Source organism: Puntigrus tetrazona, unplaced genomic scaffold, assembly GCF_018831695.1.
Source record: "Puntigrus tetrazona isolate hp1 unplaced genomic scaffold, ASM1883169v1 S000000776, whole genome shotgun sequence".
NCBI lineage: Eukaryota > Metazoa > Chordata > Actinopteri > Cypriniformes > Cyprinidae > Puntigrus > Puntigrus tetrazona.
In genome coordinates, this window is record NW_025048382.1 from 1026971 (window position 1) to 1048158 (window position 21188).

General features: G+C 38.8%; 1 protein-coding gene across 1 annotated transcript in view; it reads left to right on the plus strand.

Moving 5' to 3' along the window:
• The window catches only part of LOC122335431 (ERC protein 2), a 40910-nt gene extending 40555 nt beyond the window's left edge, over positions 1–355 (plus strand). Inside the window, 1 exon segment of the mRNA XM_043233292.1 lies at positions 146–355. Coding sequence (XP_043089227.1) covers positions 146–172 — 27 coding nt within the window. The 3' untranslated portion in view covers positions 173–355.
• Positions 356–21188: the final 20833 nt, after the last annotated feature.

Sequence of the window (21188 nt, forward strand, 5' to 3'; positions counted from 1 at the left end):
GTTTACTCCAACAATTCCAGTAAAAACAACTCTTAATAAATTAATTTTAGAGAATATTGGAGAATTCTGTGCTTTTTGCTGCTGTTTCTGGCAATACTGTTTCTGGCGAGGACCTGTTTATAGTAACATGTTATGTTTATTTCAGGATGACGAGGATGGCATATGGGCATGACAAAACACAATCTACACTGAATGGTAAGTGATGCAGAGTTTTATGACTTCTGTTTTTCCTCTGCTTAGCTTCAAATGAACTACTGGAAATAACCCACGTATCTGGGCTGTCTGTTTAATATCAATCTATGTGTCAGGGATCTGGAAAGAGGACCCAATCGCTGACTGAGTGATGAGTGCTTGACAAAATAAACTGATACAAGAGGGCAGGGACACAGTAAACATAGACAGCTAGAGAAGACCACTGTAACAGTCTCAGACAGTAAGTGGCAGATTACAACAGTGTCAGAAGGAGTGGCAAGACCAGGCAGATAGAAAGGACCAAACAAGACACCATAACTCTGATACTTGTTAACTGCTGAAGCAGACCATGTGCTAGGCAGGTAAAACCAGTGGCAGGACTCACAGGAACAGGTCAGGGCAGGAAACACAAAAAGGCAAGACAGGTTCCACAAGAACACAAATTACTACAAAGTGGGCAGTGGGATAAATTAAACAAAAGAACTAACAAAGCCTAAATAACACAATAAGAAATAACGACCAATTTAACCCCAATTTAACCCAACCAACTTAATACATCTTTCTCTCTCTCTCTTTTACACACACACAACGCAAAAGATCAGGACTAGAAGAACTGAATAAACACTAAATGAAAGGTGAAAAACAGACAAAACTCCAGACAAGGAGCAAGACAAGAACATGGAACTACAAAATTAAACAAGAAATGGCACAAGAACAAGCAGGCAGGGACACCAGAACACACACTCAGCCACGTCCACAGACAGAGACAAAAACAAGGATTGAAGAGAATGAACACGAATGGGCAAGTACACTTTAAAAAGGGACGGAAGCACATGAGGAACAGGTGAGAGTAATTAAACTAGCATGGACTCAACAAGGACTAACCAGGGTGTGTTAAAGAGGAAACAGGGATAAAGAGAAGGGGCTAGAAGAGCACATGCCTGAGTAAAACAAAGCCATGTGCTGACTCAAGACAGCATAGACACAGAGAACAAACTCAAGACAAACAGAGTTTCAGCGCTGAATCCTGGCACTATGGGGATGATGTTCTCAGGGCTTACACAGAACACAGTACTCCACACACAATCATGGTGTCACAGCCACACCAGGCTCATCCACCACTTAACCACTCAATCACCGAAATTCTAATCAGTCACAACTGTCATGGATCAACTCATCATCCAGCCAGACTGTCTATTTGTCTGAACTTACTCGCCATTATCCATTGCTTCAAAACTGGCATTTAGCAGTCTGGTGTTCCATGACAGAAGACCAGAACAGCATGAACCAAAGAGATATGGATCCCTTCCAAGAGCTAGTGGTTTCCATCCACAAAATCCTCAGCACAAGCACAGATTTCCACATCAGTATCTTCTTTGACTCTCACCTACACTTCCGTTACTTTGCATCCACTTACTAATATTGCTCATCTTACTATTCTCCACTCTTTTGAGGAATGATTGCAATGCTCAGATCTTCACCAAGAACCTCAAGGATCCTTATATCGTCATCCGGATATATGATGGGCATAATTGTAAACTAGTGGTCACTTAAAATATTTGTTTATACCTCATGAATCTGTTAATGCCCCTGCATGTTCTTGCATGTTCCACCATGTGTCCTGAGAGTTCCTCCATAGGTCCTGCAGTATATTGATGACATTCTAGCGAACATTGCCAGCATTGAGAAACACCAGCAGCTCCACAAACACCAACTGCATCTTATAGCTGAGAAATGCACTTTTCATCATCCTCTATTCAGAGTTTCTAGAATATGACATCACCCCCACGGTGTCAAGATGGACTATAGGAAATTGGAAGCTATCAGGTCCTGGCCCACAACAACAACTATGAAAGAGATCCAGAGATTTCTTGGTTTCTCCAATTTCTATCACCTGATTTATCAATAATACAGTGCAGTCACGGCACTTCTCACTTCTTAGTCTCTTAAAAGGTAGTGCCAGGACCCTGCACTCTAGAGGCTACTAAGGCAATGAAGAAGTTACAACAAGCCTTCACCTCAGTACCTCTCTAATCCACCCTGATCCTGATAAATCCTTCATCAAGGAACTGGATGCTTCCACCGCAGGAGTCGGTGACATTTTGTCACAACAGCAGGGGACTACTCCTACTCCTTGACTCCTCGCCTCCATTCATGTAACTTCCGTTTTGAAAGATGATCCCCTCATCTTCATGTCCTTTAAAAACCTTCTGAGAAACCTGAATCCATCCTATTTCCATAGTGGGTAGTCAATACCATTCAGTCATCCATTGCAGCTAACAATGTCTCCGATCTTGTTTGGCCGGGATGCCAACCTGCTTACTCAGACTCTAGCTCTTCCATTCTACACATATTTCCTTTAGGCACTTGTCTAGGCTATAGAATATTTTGATTAGGTATTATTTTCATTAAATTTAATGTAAGTGAGTGGGGTAAGTCTTTGTTACTTATAGTTAGTTGAATGTCTAAAGTACATTGTAACTACATGTCAACTAATTCCCATTAATTTGCAACTACATGTCTCAGAGAAGACCTAGGGTAGGTTTAGGGTTAGCAGAATAAGATGACATACTTGAAAAGCTTGTGATAGTCAGTATATAGTATGTTGTGTACCCATCAAAAAAGTTTAAGAAATCATTAAGCAGACAGTACACTCCAAAAAGCAGTTCCACTCACAAGAGGAGCTAAGTCTCATGTATCTAATTCTATGCACCTGACTTGGGCTATTGTGTATTACAATAAACGTACAATTATCTTTTGTCTATTTTCAGTTAGATAACGGGCAATCCCAGGTGGAGGATGGAACAGAGATACTGAACCCATGCTTAATAGGGATTGACTAGCCATAAAACCTGAAAGCCTCCTTAAGTGCTAGCTAAGTTTATGAAGCTTCTGAGGGAGGTGCACCTGAACACACAGAGGCCTCTAGATCAGCAGGGGAAGAAGATGGCTGTCTCCAGAGCTGCCATCATCCTGGCCATCTAGTAATGTCCATGCTGGACTGAAGAATGCTGAGCACACTGGTGGAACATTCTCTGCTGGTGGATAGCAGGCTTTCACTAAATGCTTTAATGGGACTGTGCTTCTTTGACACACATTGATTGTAGATTGTGAAGTGCCTTGCACAGAACCCCAGTTTAATTTACTGTGCTTTGAAGTATAATTGTCATTGCTTTTCATGAGCCTATGCATTTAATTGGGTAGTTTGCCCAAACATGAAAACATGCTCACCCTCAGGCCATAAGCTGTAGACAAGTTTATTTCTTCATTGGAACAGATTCAGAGAAAAGTTGCATTGCATTACTTGCTTGTGTGGAACCACTGCAGTGAAAGGGTTCCCAAAAATAAAGTAAGTTGTTTAATAAATGGACTCAAGTTGTATGGTTACATGGATTATTTTTTTTTTCAGCTGTCTGCATTCTTCTGACAACCCATTTACTTCTTGTATGTACGCTATAAGATATATTTTATGGCTGAAATCAACCAGTCTCTTGTAGGCCTCTGTGTGAAATAAAGTATTTATTGCCTTTTTTTGTGGTGGTGTGACATACTGTTTTGCAAGTTCACACTGACATGAAGGTAAAAAGTAAAAGTGTTGTAACAACAGTCTAAAAGCAATCTTTATTAAATAAATAAATACAACTTGAGGCCAAAAAGTTATCTTTTCCTTTTTAATACAGCTATACTAAACATTCACATTGTGGTATTTATCTATTAGTGACACGTACTTCAAAATATGTGTGTGTTCACCAACTTAACATTCTCTCATGATCTCCTCACTGTAAAGTAGTGCTTTTTCCAATTGATGTTTAACTTGTGTCCAGTGACACCAGAAAAAAGTGCTATGTCTAATGGTAATGTCTTGCCCCCAACTTTCCTTTTCAGCCTTCACATTTTCATCTAAAACAACGTGAGCATAGAGGAGCAGCAGGTTGTCTTTCTCTGAAACTTTATCCACTGGTGACTGTGTTGATGAAGTTAATGCTTGGCATGCTAATTGATGAAAAATTTCATTATGATCCCTTTGTTTTATTTTTGCACTGTTGTTTGTTTTTTACTGCTGAATGTCTTTGAGAAGGCACTGCCTCCCTTGACTTCTGTTAGAAATGCCCCTGCACATAAAACTGTCATGTTGTGACCTGTGCTTTTAGTCAGTAGAGGAGGAAGTGAACACCTCTGTATGTGTGTGTGTGTGTGTGTGTGTGTGTGTGTGCACAAGGGGATTAAAGGGGCTTTCATTTCTTTTCATAGCTTCCTTTTATTAGACATGCAAAGTTAAGTATTAGTTCTCTCTGATTCTAGAGCACACATAACAAACTAAAGTAGAAAAACAGAAGCTATGTATTGCGGGTGTAGTTATGAAATAAGTATCTATAAGTGAGCCTATATTACATTTTCTGGAAGATTTCTAAACAACACTGATGAATTGAGATGCATTAATAAATCTATATGTACAGTGTTTATTTCACCAACAGGGGCATCACACTGATGCTTGAAGAGCTAGAGAAAGTCAGAGATACCAAAATGTCTTGATATTTACACAGCAAAAGTAATAGTGTATGAGTGAGAGAAGTGGGTTAAATCTGCAGTTGGCAGTTTTTAGATGTAAGGTGAGAAGAGCAGAACATGGACACTAATCCTGAATGTCATCTGAATGTCATCTTACAATTGGGGTTTTTATACTCAAGCCTGATAAAAACTTTAACCACATGCACATATCCTGACTGTCTCCACATTGACTGCATTACGGAGAGCTGGACGGCCAGAAAAGCTTCTGGGAATGATCAAGATTTCCCTAATCCTGCAGACAAACCCACTCCATTACACAATTCACACGAACCCTGGAAACACAAAATGGCACCATTAAAACGACTCAATGAAACTAACTTAGCGTAAATGAATTCACCCCCTCTGAACAAATATGAAAGTTCATTCATTTTAGTACTCCATATGTCCTCAATAACAGTAAGACAGACAACGTTCATGTGCATCTGACCCACATTATTTTGGGTTAAACACTAAGAGAGAGATAAATGCGAACAATATCATAGCTTGGGAAAAATTAACTAGTAAAATGTCTACTATTCTGTAACGACATTAAAAGGTAAAAAAAAATAGCTCCTAGACCGTTACTGCAACTTGTCCTATTGGCCCAGGTCTGGCCTGCATGCAAGTATTGTTGTACAGGCTTATTTGTTTTTCATCTCTTTTGGATAATTTGTGTCACCTTGATTAATAAACTTCATTTCTATTTAAATTGCTTTGTCTGTCTTCCTTGACAAAACTTCATTCTTCATGTTTACATGTTTTCAGAACATATTCTGCCACGCTCTGAAAAAGGCTTACATTTTCAATAAGAGTGAAAACAAATATCTGATAGTTACAGGCTGCAGAGGCGCTAAATCTGTCACCCCTGTTCTGTTCTGCCAGGATCTGTGGTGAAGGGATCCCGACGCCCCTGTTAATCTTCTTTTATCTGATTGCACGCCTTCAGATTTGTCTGTTCCAGGCATGATGTCTGGATCCGAAACTTCTGTGTAGTCTTGGCTCTGTGTTTTGATGTTGAAATCGTAACATGCGTTGCCCTGTTTTCTGTTCGAGCACATGGTGGATGGTGTTTTTTTGCCACGTGCTCTTCTCTCTTGTGTACTGTGTGAACATGGCTTTGTTGGTGATGTTTATCATGTCCTCTCGTCTTAACCCCTACCCTTGTTATCTTGTTATTAGTTCATTTGCCTCACCTGTCTTCTTTTAATTCTCTTCTCATTTCCTTTCCTACTTAGCTTTCCGGTGCTCTGTTTTGTGTGCATTTGGTATCTAACGCCCCATTTTTTCTCCCACTCAGTTGTCAGTCTCTTTTGTGTTTTTGCCCTTTGGAGTTTTTCCTGTTTGCTCATTGTGGCTTCTTTGTGTATGCCTTTTCGTAAATAAACTTCTCTCGTCCCATCTTCCACTTTAACAAGATGACAAGATGTTCGATAAAAGACAAGGATCTCATGATTCACACATGTGCTACATAGCCACAGTTACTCCAACGGTATTTAAAAATTTTTATGGCCCTCAAAATATTTTGTTGCACGAATATCCAAAACATCCCCTGCTTTTGCACAATCCATTTAAATCTAGCTAGTTATGTTAATAAATATATATTAAATCTAGATGGATGGACAGATACAGTAATCTCAACTGCAAGTCTTTTTATAGTATTGTAAGACTGTGTGCTCAGCATGACGGGAACGGTTCTCGCGACAGGACAAGAATCAAGCAGTCAATTAGTCACTCAAGGTTTAAATGAATCAACTTCGTGATGATAAATGAGTGAATGTGTGAGGGTGTTTTTCTGGGGGACCTGAGGTCATCCCAGTACTGCTTCTTTTGATGCTGTTCTGGAATTTTCCACCTCTCAAGGCAGCGAATGAAAACTTACACCTTACCCATACACTTCCAACATCTAAGATACCGCCACAAAACCACCTCCAGCTGGCCCGCTACAGCTCTACTGTTTTTCGCTTCTTTAATAACAGGCGCACTGCGGGGCATTAAAACAATGAGGTTGCTGTTCATCTCACATCCAAACCAGATCGGTGTAATCCATAAACAAACCGAGCACACAAATCCAATAATCAAGGACAGGCGGAAATATTCATGTTTATACTCACAAGGACATGAAAAGCCTGGAATGTTTACAGTGACTAGGGTACAGGTAAAGCCTTGCAGCGCTGGTAAATTGGCTTGCTGTGCTGGTTCCAGTAATTCAGCATTTGCTTGTGTTTGATGTAGACTGTGCGCATGGTTATGATGCAATGTCATGCACATACAGTGAGCATGTGTTGCAAAACATAATCGTTAGTAATTTGCCGTTAAAAATACTAACAAAGAAAATATTGTGGGCGACAATCAACTCTAGAGAGAGCAAGCAAAGAACACAACAAAGAATATTGTTAACATGTAAAAGATTTTAATAAAATTTTCATATATTTAAAATATTGCCATAACATTGCAAACAACAGAGAAAACGTTAACTATCATTGACACAAAGCATACAGAAACAAAGGTAGCCTAAACATTCAGAATGTTCAAAATGTTCAGAAGATTTTGTTGTAGTCTCTTTTATATTTCTCATTCTTATTATTATAGAAAATGTTCTATGCATTTTATAAGCTTTTTCTTTTATTTACCACTATTTAGGGACACTGATAATAACAATAATATTTAAAACAATAATCTTTAACATTTCAGTGGACCTTAAAAATGAGCTTTGCTTAAATAACATGAAAATATACAGGCATTTTTAAAATTGTATTTAGTCTAGTTGGTTTTGCATGAAACACAATGTAATTTTCAGCAAATGATATCATGCCAGCAAACCGCTAAGAACGTGCAGCAATCCTGATCCTATAAATGAACATTCACATTTCATTGGTCCACTCTGAAGGCCTGTTCTCAGGGGTCTCCCTGCAGCTGCTCTGTGATGCTGCAGGCTGGGCTTCCCCTCATACATTTATTATATTTTATTATCTGGGCCTCGCTCCATGCCGGGATTACAAGTTCTCTCATCCTGAGTTAAACACCAAGGCAGGCACTGGTCAATGTGGCACAATGGGTGTTTACGGTACTTCCCCAACGTGTCAACACGTCACACAGTAAGTAGCATTAAGTTCGAAAATTTGTTTTCGGATTAATGAATAATTGTTGCATTGTAAGTTTGATTTTAGTCATCTGAGTGAATGATAGTGTAACTTAACCTACTTTAGTTTAATTGTTAAGTTGAATCTAATTAGTGATAAAAACATAGTTTGTATACTATGTTACATGTGTATTAGTTGCTCGTTGTATGTTAGAGGTCTACCATTAACTAACAAATAGTATGTTTATCATTTTAAGAGTTTATTGAATAATATAAAACAAACGTCATTTGACTGAAATTCTAGAAGACATTAACCGTATCTTTTCATGAGATTGTCTGATATTCATTTACATACTATAACAATTGACCAAACAATTCTTTCAAGAATCTTTTTCTGGATTCTCGCTTCTTTTTCTTATTTCTGTCTTCACCTTGTGTGTACCTTGCTATTGGATGTGACAGGTAAGAAGCCATTACATTTCCAGTATCTTGGAGATGCTGGAGGAGTAACTCAGTATCAGTTCCAGTGATGAAAGTCATGTAAACCCCAGGATTATTGTTAGTGATTCTGATTTGTGATTGGCATGCTTGTCTACTTGCTTACTGGATGTATTTTATACTGAAATGATATTGTATAGCACTGACTTTGAAAACATACCAAGCCTGTTACAAACTTAATGGCTATATAATATGCATATACTCCTTCTGATGAGACAGTTTATATATATGCGTGTGTGTGTGTGTGTGTGTGTGTGTTTGTGTTTTGGCACACTTGTTCAATTAATTAGCCAATTTCATTTGTCATTATAAGCATTATAGGCTGAACTGCAAATAATTCTGATACACGCAATGACTGTCCATCCTTAAAAAAATGTGGAGGCGCCCGGAGGCACATAATCAAAATCACTTTAGAAACACAGCAGTTCCTGAAAATAGTTCATGCCCACGAGTGCACAAATAGGTGCAAATGTATTTTCTAGTTAAATGACATGGTCCTGGACGTAAAAATAAAAATTGCCGGACTGAAACTAGCAAACACACCTGCACTGCACCTTACGCCATATTGCACCGGGTGTAATATAGGGCCCATGGTCTGTAACTTTAAAGATTCAGGATACTAATGTAGAGTTTCAAACTGATACTGGAGCAGATATTAGTGTCATATCTGAACTAACTTATAAATCTCTCAACACAAAACCAGACTTCCGTAAATGCAGAGAAAATTGAGAAGTAGGGGACTATTCGACCCAAACACACATCATAATGGAAATGAATACATCTTTTGACCTTTCATAGTAGGTCGGTCTGTCACTAACTTGCTGAGCCACAAAGTTTCTGTGGCTCTTGGGTTTGACAGATCAACAATGTAGTAAGGTCACCCGGGCGAATGTGTTGAAAACCACACATGTGAAAATGAAACTAAAATCAGATGCTGTCCCATTTGCAGTTGCAACGCCCAGGAGAGTGTCAGTCCCGCTACTCTCTTAGGTGAAAGCTGAACTGGACAGGATGGTGAGGTGCGGCATGATTGAAGAAATTACAGAGCCAACTGTGAGCGCCAATGGTTCCTGTGCCCAGAAAAAATGGCCAGTATGTGTAGGATTAAACCGTTTAAATCAAGCATTTAATAAAACATATTGCCAACACTTGACATCTTGACATACTTCTCCAGTTATCAGTTGCAACAATGTTCTTGCTTTTGGACACAGCAAATGGATTTTGACAAATTCCACTAGAGAGAGAGCGCTAAACTCACCACCTTTAGAACTCAGTTCGGGAGGTACTTTTTTTATAGACTTCTTTTTCAAATCTCCTCTGCCCTGGAAAATTCCAGAGAGAGATTAATCAACACTTAAAGGGCCAAACACAGATAAAGTTTAGATAAAAGCCATGTGACTGATGCTCAGGGAGTCAGAGCAGACGATGCAAAGATATGGGGCATAGTGGACATTCAGCCTCCCACAGATTTTGGAAATGGTTCACTTTTTAGGATGGTGTCTACCTGGTTTGGCTGAGACAACCTGCCCACTTAATGATATCCTGAAAGGTGATACGGGTTGAACTTGGAGTAGCAAAAGACTGTTGATTCGGCTGATGAAATTTAATGGTAAAGCTGAGTAAATCATGGTTGTCGCTGATCTTTCTAGACATCCATCTTCAACACCACAGCTGGATTCTCCAAAACTTACTGATGATATCGTGGGCCTGAAAGACTCCACTAGGGCTGCATGGTCAATGTCAGGCTCTCGTCTGGAAGAGGTTGTCAAAAGCACGGAGGTAGATCATGAGCTGCAGTTGGTCATGAGCTATGTTAGACAGGGATGGCCAAAGTTTCCCTCTCAAGTTAAACATGTTAAACCATACTTTGCCATAAAGGATATGTTATCTGTGAATCATAATCTTCTGATTTACAGTGACAGAATTGTCATCCCAAAAGCCTTGAGAGCGGAACTCAAATCAAATCAAAAGCCATGGTCATTAAAGAGTGTGCAAAACAAAGTGTCTGGTGTCCTGGGATTAGCAAGGAGATTCAGGTATTTATGGAGCACTGCAAGTTCTGTCAAAGGCAACGCAGTGTCAAGAACCCCTGGTGACTACTTCATTACCAAAAGCACCTTGGATGAAAATTGCAGCCGACATGCGAAGTTAAGAAAAGGAATTACCTTGTGGTAGTGGATTATTTTTCGAGATTCATTGACATTACTGACCTTCCAGACATGATGAGAAAGACCATGACACTAAGAATGAGTAACATGTTTGCCAGGTGGGGTTGTTCCGATACCCTCATCACTGACAATGGTCCACAATTCTTGATGCAACAATTCATGGATTTTGCTAAAGCTTATGGGTTTCAACACATCATAACTTCTATCCAGGCAATAGAATTCAGTCCTGCACAGCCATGCTAGGACCTCAGTTGAGAACACTGGTACATGTCCTGAAAAAGAAACTGGCACCCAAGTGGCCTGATTTTCAAAGGTGAGAGTGAGAGATGATATGGTGAAATGCACCTACAAGTTAAATTGTGACAGGTGATTTGGATGTCGTCCATTGCCTGAACTCAAATCTGGAAACCCTGTTACAGTCAAAATGGACAACGAAAAGAGTTGGACTGCTAGAGTCATTTGTGCACATGCAGCTCCACGATACTACATAACTTGCAAGGAGCAGGGAGATATAAAGAGAAACAGGAAACATCTTTGCCTCTTCAATTCACCTCCACCTCAAAGCATGAAGGAAGAAAGGGCAGCCATGGATAGAAAACAGACATTGGCTGATCAAGATCTAAATACTTAAAATCACAACAAAATCCATTTCATTACTTATTACAATTTCATTAATAAGGGAGGGGAAAGTAAGTAATAGAGGCTGAACTGGCAGAAGAGAATGTTGGAGAAAAGACAGAAGATACAGGTTCAGACTGGAGCTTTGTGAAGAAAACTTGTAGCACAGGTGTTAAAGACTGCACCTTAACCTATTATTAAGACCTTGAGATCTTGGATCAGAAGTGTAAACTTTCAGAAAAAGAATAATTATTATTATTATTATTATTATTTTAGATTTAGTTGGATCCTTGGTATTTTTATTACTTATATCACAGTTTTTATTTGACCAATTTCAAAGGTATATACTATACACTTGAGATCAGGCAGGCCACCGATCCACAATCTCAGACACAGAATAATACAGACTGAATTATAATTTCTCCATTTGATAGTCAAAGGAAACATAACATTTACTAATATATTTATATACCTAAATAATACCTAACGTTGTTTCGGAGAAGACACTACAATATCACAACACATGTGCTTTGATGCTTGCGCGCCTGTATTATTCTCATTATGTGTTATATTTTATGCCACCATCAGTAGTTTTATAGTTTCTTAGTTGACTTATTCAGTGTTGTAATTAGAGGCTCATGCTTTGAAATCACAATAGGTCTGAAATAGGCAGACAAGAATTTTTGTTTTCCTATACAGAAATGAAAAATCCTTTTCAACTTTTCAAAAAAGGAGACTTAGACAAACATAAACAACAGTAAAAACAAAAATATAATAATAATAATGCAGCTTTTAAAACATTGCAATGAAGAGGACAAAAGTTTCTATACAGACTAAGATTATATGAGGTGTATGCCAGGTGTGTCTAGGTCTAGGCATGTTCCTGTCTAGAGAACATGTCTAAGACATCCAGTGACTTCTCAGGATTACAGACCAATGACTGTCTATACTGCAAAGCTGCCTTTATATTGTCCTTAACCACACTACCATTTGACGATAATGTCTTTCATATACAAATCTTTTAGTAGTAAGTTCAGACAGCCTTACTCTACCATGATCTATACTTGCAAACAATGTAGTTGTTCCAAAATAAATTAATTGATCAAATTTCAATTAGATCAGTATATTTATTCAAATTTGTAAAAAAATCTATTTTAACATATGTTCCACAGATTGCACACAGCATTCAAGGTAATTTGGCAATACTTCTTAACTTCCCAACATACAACACTGATTAATCTTGCAGTATGCACATCAATTGTTTATTGCACGTGCCACAGCATGAGGTGGTCATGCAAAAAATACAGTTTTGAGTAAAACAATAGACTTCAACTTTTAAAATACTTACGACTAAAGCACAGAAATTTTGGCTCTCAGTCTTCGATCCCTTGTCTTTATGCTGATTGCCTTTGTTCATTTAAAACATTTAATGCTCTTCGAGTACATTTGTCCCGACACGACACAGAATCAGACAAACCAACAGAGGTGCTTTCATTTTGTTGTCTTCTATGCAATTCCCAGTCATTTATATTCAAATTTTATTTGTCACATACACACATGGTACGACATGCAGTGAAATGTTTTTTTACAAGCGTCCAGTGTCAGAATAGAAAACAAAATATATATCTATAGAAGAAACAAGAAAGAAAACAAAATATATATCTATATATATAAAAAATATATATACACGAAGAAGTGTGCAAAGTATAAAAGGTAAAAATGAAAAAGTATAAAATATGGTGCCGTATTAAAAGGTAATTGTAAGTCCAATTGTAAGTGGGTATCTGGGGAAAGAGGGGTGAAGGTACTGGGTGTTCTCTGGTTCAGACTCCGAATGGAAGAAGCTCCTCCTCATTCTCTCTGTGTTTGCCTTCAGGGAATGAAAGCACTTTCCTGAACGCAACAGTCTTCCACGATCTTCCTGGCCCTGGTACAGCACCGCTTGTTGTAGATGTGCTGCAGCACAGGGAGCTCAGTGCGGATGGTGCGCTCAGCTGACCGCACCACCCCTCTGAAGGGCTCGCCTGTCCTGCATGGTGCTGTTCCTGAACCAGGAGGTGATGTTTCCCGTCAGGACACTCTCGATGGTGCAGGTGTAAAAGTTCCTGAGCACCTGAGATGGGAGTCTGAAGTCACTTAAGCGCCTCAGATGGTATAGGCGTTGCCAGGCCTTCTTCACCAGGGTGGTGATGTGACAGGACCAAGACAGGTCCTGCGTGATGTGAACACCCAGGTACCGGAAACTGTCCACTCTCTCCACTGGGGTCCCGTCGATCATGATGGGATGGTAAGGGCGCACCTGCTTCGTGCTGAAGTCCACTATTAACTCCTTTGTTTTGCTGTCGTTCAGGAGCAGATTGTTCTCCTGACACCATCTCTCCAGGTTGTTGATCTCCTGAAGATAGGCCATCTCATTGTTATTGGAGATCAGGCCCACCACGACAGTGTCGTCAGCAAATTTAATGATGGTGGTGGAGTTTGTAGTGGCCACACAGTCATGTGTGTACAGCGAGTACAGCAGGGGGCTCAGAACACAACCCTGAGGGGCTCCAGTGCTGAGAGTGAGGGAGGATGAGGTGTGTTTACCCATTCGTATGGCTTTTGGTCTGTCGGTCAGGAAGTTGGTGATCCAGTGGCGCAGGGATGGGCCGAGTCCCAGGACCTCCAACTTCGAGGTGAGTGTGGAGGGAACTATGGTGTTGAATGCTGAACTATAGTCCACGAACAGCATTTTCACATAGTTCCTGTTACGACCCCCAAGATGGACTAGGGGTGTATGGGTCGCACACTTAAATTTAAGAGACATTGGTAGGCTGAATATCCAACACTGGTTACAACCAAAGCGATGACACGAGACAAACGAGATGCTGAATGAGGTGATTTACTTACAATGAATATGAAAGTGCAAAAGAAATAATACTAATTAAAGAAAAACATTTACATAAAGGAAACATTTCAAGTGTAAAGCAGAACAGATAGAAAGACTGGCTATTGGTGCAGCTGAAAATAAACCAAAAGCCAATCTACAAACAAGTTCCCCTTTAAAACTGACCTAAGAAAAACAAAAGAAAAGGAAAAGAAAATCTTCAACGTCCAGGACGTCCTAAACTGCTCTTCTTAAGAAGTACATAGGTTGGCACGCACCACCTTACCTAGTGTATCTCTAGACAAAGAATCACCTAAATGTTGGGATGTAAACCACGTGGCTTGCTTTCTTTAGCCAGTCTTTCTGCCATCAACAATGTCAACCATTTACAAAATGAGTCTCAAACAAAAACCTCCCATCAGTCTCTAAAACTAGGCTTTTAAAACCCAGTTGAGAATGGCGATTGGTTGAAGCCTGAGCAATGGACCACTATCTGCACAAATCAGGAGAGCAGACTGACAGGATTGGTTGAAATGCTGGCATGTGAAGCAACCAATCAGGGAAGCAGGACGACAGGATTGGTTGGACTACGGGGATGAAAGGCAACCAATCAGCAGCGACAACAAGGGATAAACTGAAATAAAGCAGAAAACAACATACAAGAAAACCCAATAACGTTCCGTGAACGTAACATTCCCTTTTCTAAAATTCAGGTGGCTCATGGTTGTGTGGAAGAGGTGTGTGATGGCATCCTCCGTAGACCAGTTCTGGCAGTAGGCAAACTGTAGTGGGTCCAGTGTGTCCGGTAGTGATGAGGTGATGAAGTCTCTGACGAGTCTCTCAAAGCACTTCATCACTACCTACGTCAGAGCTACATGGGCGGTAATCATTCAGGCAAGATGGTTGAGGTTTCTTCGGCACAGGAATAATGATGGACTGTTTGAAACACGAGGGGACTGTAGACTGTTTCAGGGAGAGATTAAATATCTCAGTGAACACCGGTGCTAGCTGGTCAGCACAGGCTCTCAGAACCCGACCTGTGATGCCGTCAGGTCCTGCTGCCTTCCTGGTGTTCACTCTCCTGAATGCCCTCCTTACGTCGTGTTCCGAAATGGTGAAAGTGATTTCCTCTCCGGCTCTCTCGGTGTGCATGCTGTTCATCATACCGCTAGCGGCGCTAGCATGATTAGCTGCAGCCTCGAAACGAGCATAAAAGTTATTTAGCTCGTCTGCCAGAGAAGCATCCGCACTCTCCACTCTGGAGGTTGGCGTTTTATAGTCCGTGTATAGTTCTCTTCAGAGAAGCAATATTTTGAGCACCTTAACAACCATCTGAGAAGGTACGAGGTAGTGAGCTGTGTATTCAAAAACAGCAGCTTCAACACAAGCATTTATTCAACCTTTGCTACCCATAAACACAGGAAACACAATAAACACTCCCTTGAAGATTTTAAAACGGAAGTCTTGAAAAAATACCCAAATACCTCTGTTTTGAAAAATGATTCAGAGGTCTCGGAGGATGACACAGAACTGGATGAAACTTTGGTTGAAGCACAAGATAATTTGTCTGACGTTATAAAAAAGAAGTTTGGTCAACTTTTTCTAAAGTTGGAAAGTAATTTCAACGTGTCAAACAGGTGTATTGATCAAATCGTAGATGAGCTTCAATTCATGTTGTTGAGTCCACTTTAAAGAGCCATAACTGTGACATAGAACCAGTTATCTCAGATTTGGTCAAAAATCAAACACTGTCAGTTCAGCTTTAGGGAAAGATGGACCTTTTTCAACAGCATATAAGAGGAGAGAATTTATGAAAACACATTGTTGAACCTGTGGAATATATACTGGACAATAAAGACAACAGAACATTCCAGTATGTTCCCATACTCCAGTCTTTGTTGCAAGTCTTGAAGAATATCAAAGAAAAGGACCTAGTCACTCAAAAATACTGGATGTGCATCAAAATACCAGTCCTTTTATGATGGATCTCACTTTCATGAAAATGATTTTTTTTTGCAGGTGATGTCGAGAGATTAAGCCTTATTCTGTACATCGATGACTTTGAAGTGTGTAATCCCTTGGGAACTTCTCGCAAGATTCACAAAATCACTGCTGTCTATTGGGTGTTAGGACACATTCAAGCACACGCAAGAACAAAATTAGAATCTATTAATTTAGCCATTCTCTGTAAGGCAGATGACACAAAACGATTTGGATTTCAGAAAGTGTTAGAGCCACTGTTAACTGATCTTCAAAGCTTTCCAAGTCAAAAATCATAAAGAGCGCTGTGGTAGCCGTGGTTGCTGATAATTTGGGAGCCCATTCTGTGGGAGGATTCGTTGAAAACTTCACGGGGTACCAGTTTCAGACCACAGAAGTAAGATCTGGACTTTTTCAGAGGAGAGATAAAGAGCAGCACACTCTGCATGTTGAGACAGTTTTGTCAAGTCCTACTTCCACTCCTTGCTATGGTGTGAAAAAACAGTGTGCACCGTCTGAAAAACTTAATCTCTTTCATGTAACATCTAGTTACCCACCAGATGCGTTACATGACCTTCTTGAAGGTCTTGTTCCAGTGGAATTGGCATTGTCATTTCAAGCCTTTATCAAGAAGAAATATTTTTCTTTTGAGGAGCTTAACACTTGCATTCAGCAGTTCCCTTATGAGTGGACTGACCAATAAGTAGACTGACCAAACAAATCGTCCACATTTGATTCCTGCTAATTTTGCCACAAAACGCTCTGTAGGAGGAAATGCACATGAAAATTGGTGTTTGTTGCGTCTGTGGCCTCTCATGATAGGCTTAAAAAGTACTTTAGGATGATGAAGATGTTAATGAACTTAAAAGACATTGTGGAACTTGTGAATGCCCCAGTTCATACAGAGCAGAGCATTTGCTACCTTGACTCTCTGATTTCTGAGCACAGACACAGATTTCTGGACGTTTTTCTTCAAGAAAAGCTTCTTCCCAAACAAATTGAACTCATTCAGGAATTTGGTCATCTAGCAGCCTTGTGGACCATGAGATTTGAAACTAAACATGGATTTTTCAAGAAAGCTGTCAGACAAACGGGCTGTTTCAGAAACATACTGCTGTCCTTGCAAAAACACCAACTCATGATAGCATTGCATCTCCAGGAATCAAATTTGAAAGTCATCACTTTCAGTCACAGCAACTTCACAAGTCTCTGTGGACGTCCTAAAGGATGACATAAAAATTTGAAGCAACATATAAGTATCCAAATGTCACAATGGTACATGTTGCAAATAATGTCTGCTTTTAGGCACCAACTATAAACCTGGAATGTTGCTATGTAATGGCTTCACTGCAGACTTGCCAGACTTTTTGAGGTGTTACAGTCTATCTTGGTTTGTAATGAACTGGTTCTTGTTGTAAGACTACTAAGCACATGGTACCATGAGCACCTTAGGAGCTATGAGTTGGAAAGCACAGCAAACATTCAGTTACTTGAGCATAGAGAAATGGTTGACTACTATCCCCTGGCTCCTTATACTGTTGCAGGAAGATAATTGACTACCTTAAAGCACTACATCTGCCCCTCTTTTAGGTGCATGATTATCAAAGTTAATTCTATAGTGTACAAAATGTTAATTACAATTAATTGTTATAATTTCTGTGGGGGTTTTTGTAGATGTGTACCCCAGCAAAGCTGCGGATTGTTTTTGAAGAGAATGACATTCACAAATTGGTTCTGCTCTCAGGCATCCCCAGTACTCTTAAAGTTATTAAAGAAACATTTAATCTTCCAGAATGCTTTACTTTGATGTATGAAGACATGGACTTTGGGGGCCAGTTTTTCACCTTGAGCTCAATAGATGATGTACAGGATAAATGTACTTTAAAAGTGGTAAAAACTGAACCCATCATCCTGAATCTGAGTGCAGTGGAAGAACAAGTCCTAGTAAATGATTCTGACGCAATGTTGTGCACTTCTCAGGACACCATTGTGCTATGTTCTTCTGAAAGTGAGACATCATTTCCTTCTTTAGACTCCAGATCAGCAGTTCTCAAGACACTGTTCTGTTATCTTCATCTGAGAGTTCCACTTCATTCCGTTCAGAAGGATGGCTGGCAAATACCAACTATCTCATTTGATACAAAGCTCTTGCTTTCAGAAGGAAACAGAGCCTACCAAAAGTATGGCACCCTCTTGAACAATCCAAGAGTAACAAGGAAGTGTCCTTGAGACACTAGCTGAGACAATATTTCATTAAACTACGTACCCAACAGGTGTTCAGATTATGAACGTGGTAGAGATGTTGATTGAAAAGAACCCATGCCTTAAAGAGCCAGAGTCCTTTAATGGACAGTATGGGTGGCAACAGAGGATTAAATATAATATGGGCAATTATCGAGCCAAATTAAGAGGCAGTCAGCTTTCTCTGTTCTTCCAGAGTTGGAGGTCAACTCTTTGAAGAGAAAGAAGACAAATGAAAAGTTTTGCACCAAAGGCATGAAAAAGACCCCTGAAGGCTGAAGTAAATTACTTTCCTCCAGCTCCATTTGGGAAAACCAAGGAAACTTTAGAGAAGGAGAGAGCTGATCTTCTCAAAGAAATTCAGAAGAAAAACAACAAAAGGTCATTGGTGAGATGATGGAGTAAACTTTCTCCTATCGAAGATTTGAAATTATTAATCAATGCCCTACTGTCAAAGATTTCATGGAAAGATGGCCAGCTCTTTTTGTGAAACCTTAGTTCCTCTTTGCTGGCTTGATGGTAATATGTAGATACTCATAACCTTTGGCACTCATATTTCATTCATTAAAAAAATAATAATATTTTAATTTCATTAGTATAGCATGATGTGTGTGTGTGTGTGGTTGGGAAAAGGTTTTTATTAGACTACTAAATCTTTTTTTTTCTTTGTCTTAGATCAAGAATGAGTTCAAGAGGATAACAACAATTCCCTGGAGCCAAGCTTTCTGCAAAAACTGGACCTCTACACTCCAAGGCATAAAAATTCGAAGTGTGCTAGATTCATTCAGCCAGGTAAATGTATATATATATATATCCTGCTGCTTCCTGACTTTATACACTGTGTGCTGAATTATTAGGCAAGTTTATATATTATAATCACTTATAATCAATTATATATCACTTATATATGATTAAATACAAAATCAATAGTAGTTATTCAGATTGATGTGGTTTGGGTTGGTAAAATGTTCTTGGGAAAAAAATATGACCCAAATTTAAACTTGCCTAATAATTCAGTACATAGTGTATATATGTATTTATAAGATGAAAGTTTATCAAAACTGTTAATGTTAGCTGCTATTTACTTTTGTTTTTAACAGCAAGTTGAAGATAAGAGAGATGCTGTGATTCGCTGCCTGCTTCCCCTACCTGGGAGAATCATCTGAGGAGCTCATTGAAACCGACCAGGTACTGACTTCAGATTTGACTTCAAATATGTACAGTGCTGCAAAGGTCTAAGGAACAATTAATGTGTTTTGTGCACATTAATTACTATCTTTCTGCTGTAGTTTGTCAGCATATGAAATATCATTGTATGTTCCTAAACATTCATTTTGTGATTATTTCTAATAAACCAGTGAAATTTTTGTATGCACAGGAGTCTGACAACAGTTCTTGCTCCACAGAAGATTTTTCTCACCACCATTGAGTCTTGTCTATTACAATATGAAGAAAGAGACAAAACTAAGAAACCTAAATCAAGAAAAACCATGGCAATGTTTGCAAAATGCTTAAAACACACATGCAAATCTACTTGAAAAACTATCTCAAGCATATCAAGTAAATTTAAAAAAATTTTTATAACAGATTTAATAATGGTGAGATCAAATCTCTGTGTGGAGCACTTATCACATGACATTAAAGAGAACATGCAACTTACTGTACAGTATTGTAACCACTTCGCACTTATTTATTTGACAGGAAGTCAGCATAGAAGTGTTTAAACATAGCTTCACCAATCACGTAATGAAGATTGTTGCACTGGGCAGCACTGCAGGAGAGGGAGATGCCGACATAGCTGACGTCATCATTGTGATTGAGGGAAACCACGTACTGTTGGGATGTAAGAATCTCACAAAAGCGTGCCTTCTGCTCATGGGCTTCATTTACTCCCTGAACTTAAGCTGAGAAACACATTTGAAGTCTTGCAGAAAATCTTTCTCGGGCTGGATGCTTTAAAATCTTCTCCAAAAGTTTGCTCTTGGCATAGAAAGCTACTAAAGTAAGTCTGATAGTTGGCCAGTCTGCTGGTTTGTGTGACAGTTTAAAACTTACTTTTTGTATTTGCTCATTTGTTCAGGATGTTCTAAAAAGGTTTTATTAATGTAAATTAGAACAAAGTTTGTTCCGTCACTGTACTGAACTATTTGGCAAGTTTTGGGCTAACAGCAGTTAATCTTAATGGATGTGTCCATACATTTTTGTCCATTTAGTTTTATCATTCCCTTTGTTTAATCTGTTTTTACAAGAGTTGAATTCAAATAAAAGTACTCAAGGAAATTGTCTGTCAGTGTTTTATTGAAAACATCAGTAGTAATACATGTTTGAACAATATAGTTTACTCAGGATTTTTAAAAAAGATAACTTGGACTCTTATGTAAAAAAAAAAAATAAATAAATCATAATATATTTCTAATAATTACTAAAGTAAAATTGACAAATAAGAGTCAATAAAATGAACAGGTAATTCCCAAGTAAACTTAACTTATAAGTTTCTAATTTAAGCTATTAATAATTATGGACAGGCTTTTACTTGGCAAATGTTTAAATACTATGACAATGTTAAAAGGAACTTTGGGTATTAAGACTTGTATGGCTTAATATAACATAAATAACGTCCCTTACTGAAATATGCAGAAGAATAATTAGCAATATTTGCCAAAATATGAAATATACAAAAATCAGCTTAATGTGTCAGTACAGTTCATACCAAAAACAGTTATAATAAAGTTTTGCACGCTTTCTAGTCATCGGATAAATTTTTTTAATGCTATTTTTCACATTACACACATTTCAAAGTAGTCTGTCTAAATTTCTCTGATAGTTTATTTTATTTTTAGGTTAAAAATACATAAACAAATAAAAAAATGGTCCATGTAGGAAACAGTTTACAGTCCAGTACAGACAATCACAGAATAAACAGACATGGAAGGAAAGTGTGGGTTACAATGTAAGAGATGTGTAAGGATATTATTGCAGAAGATTAATAATTGAGATA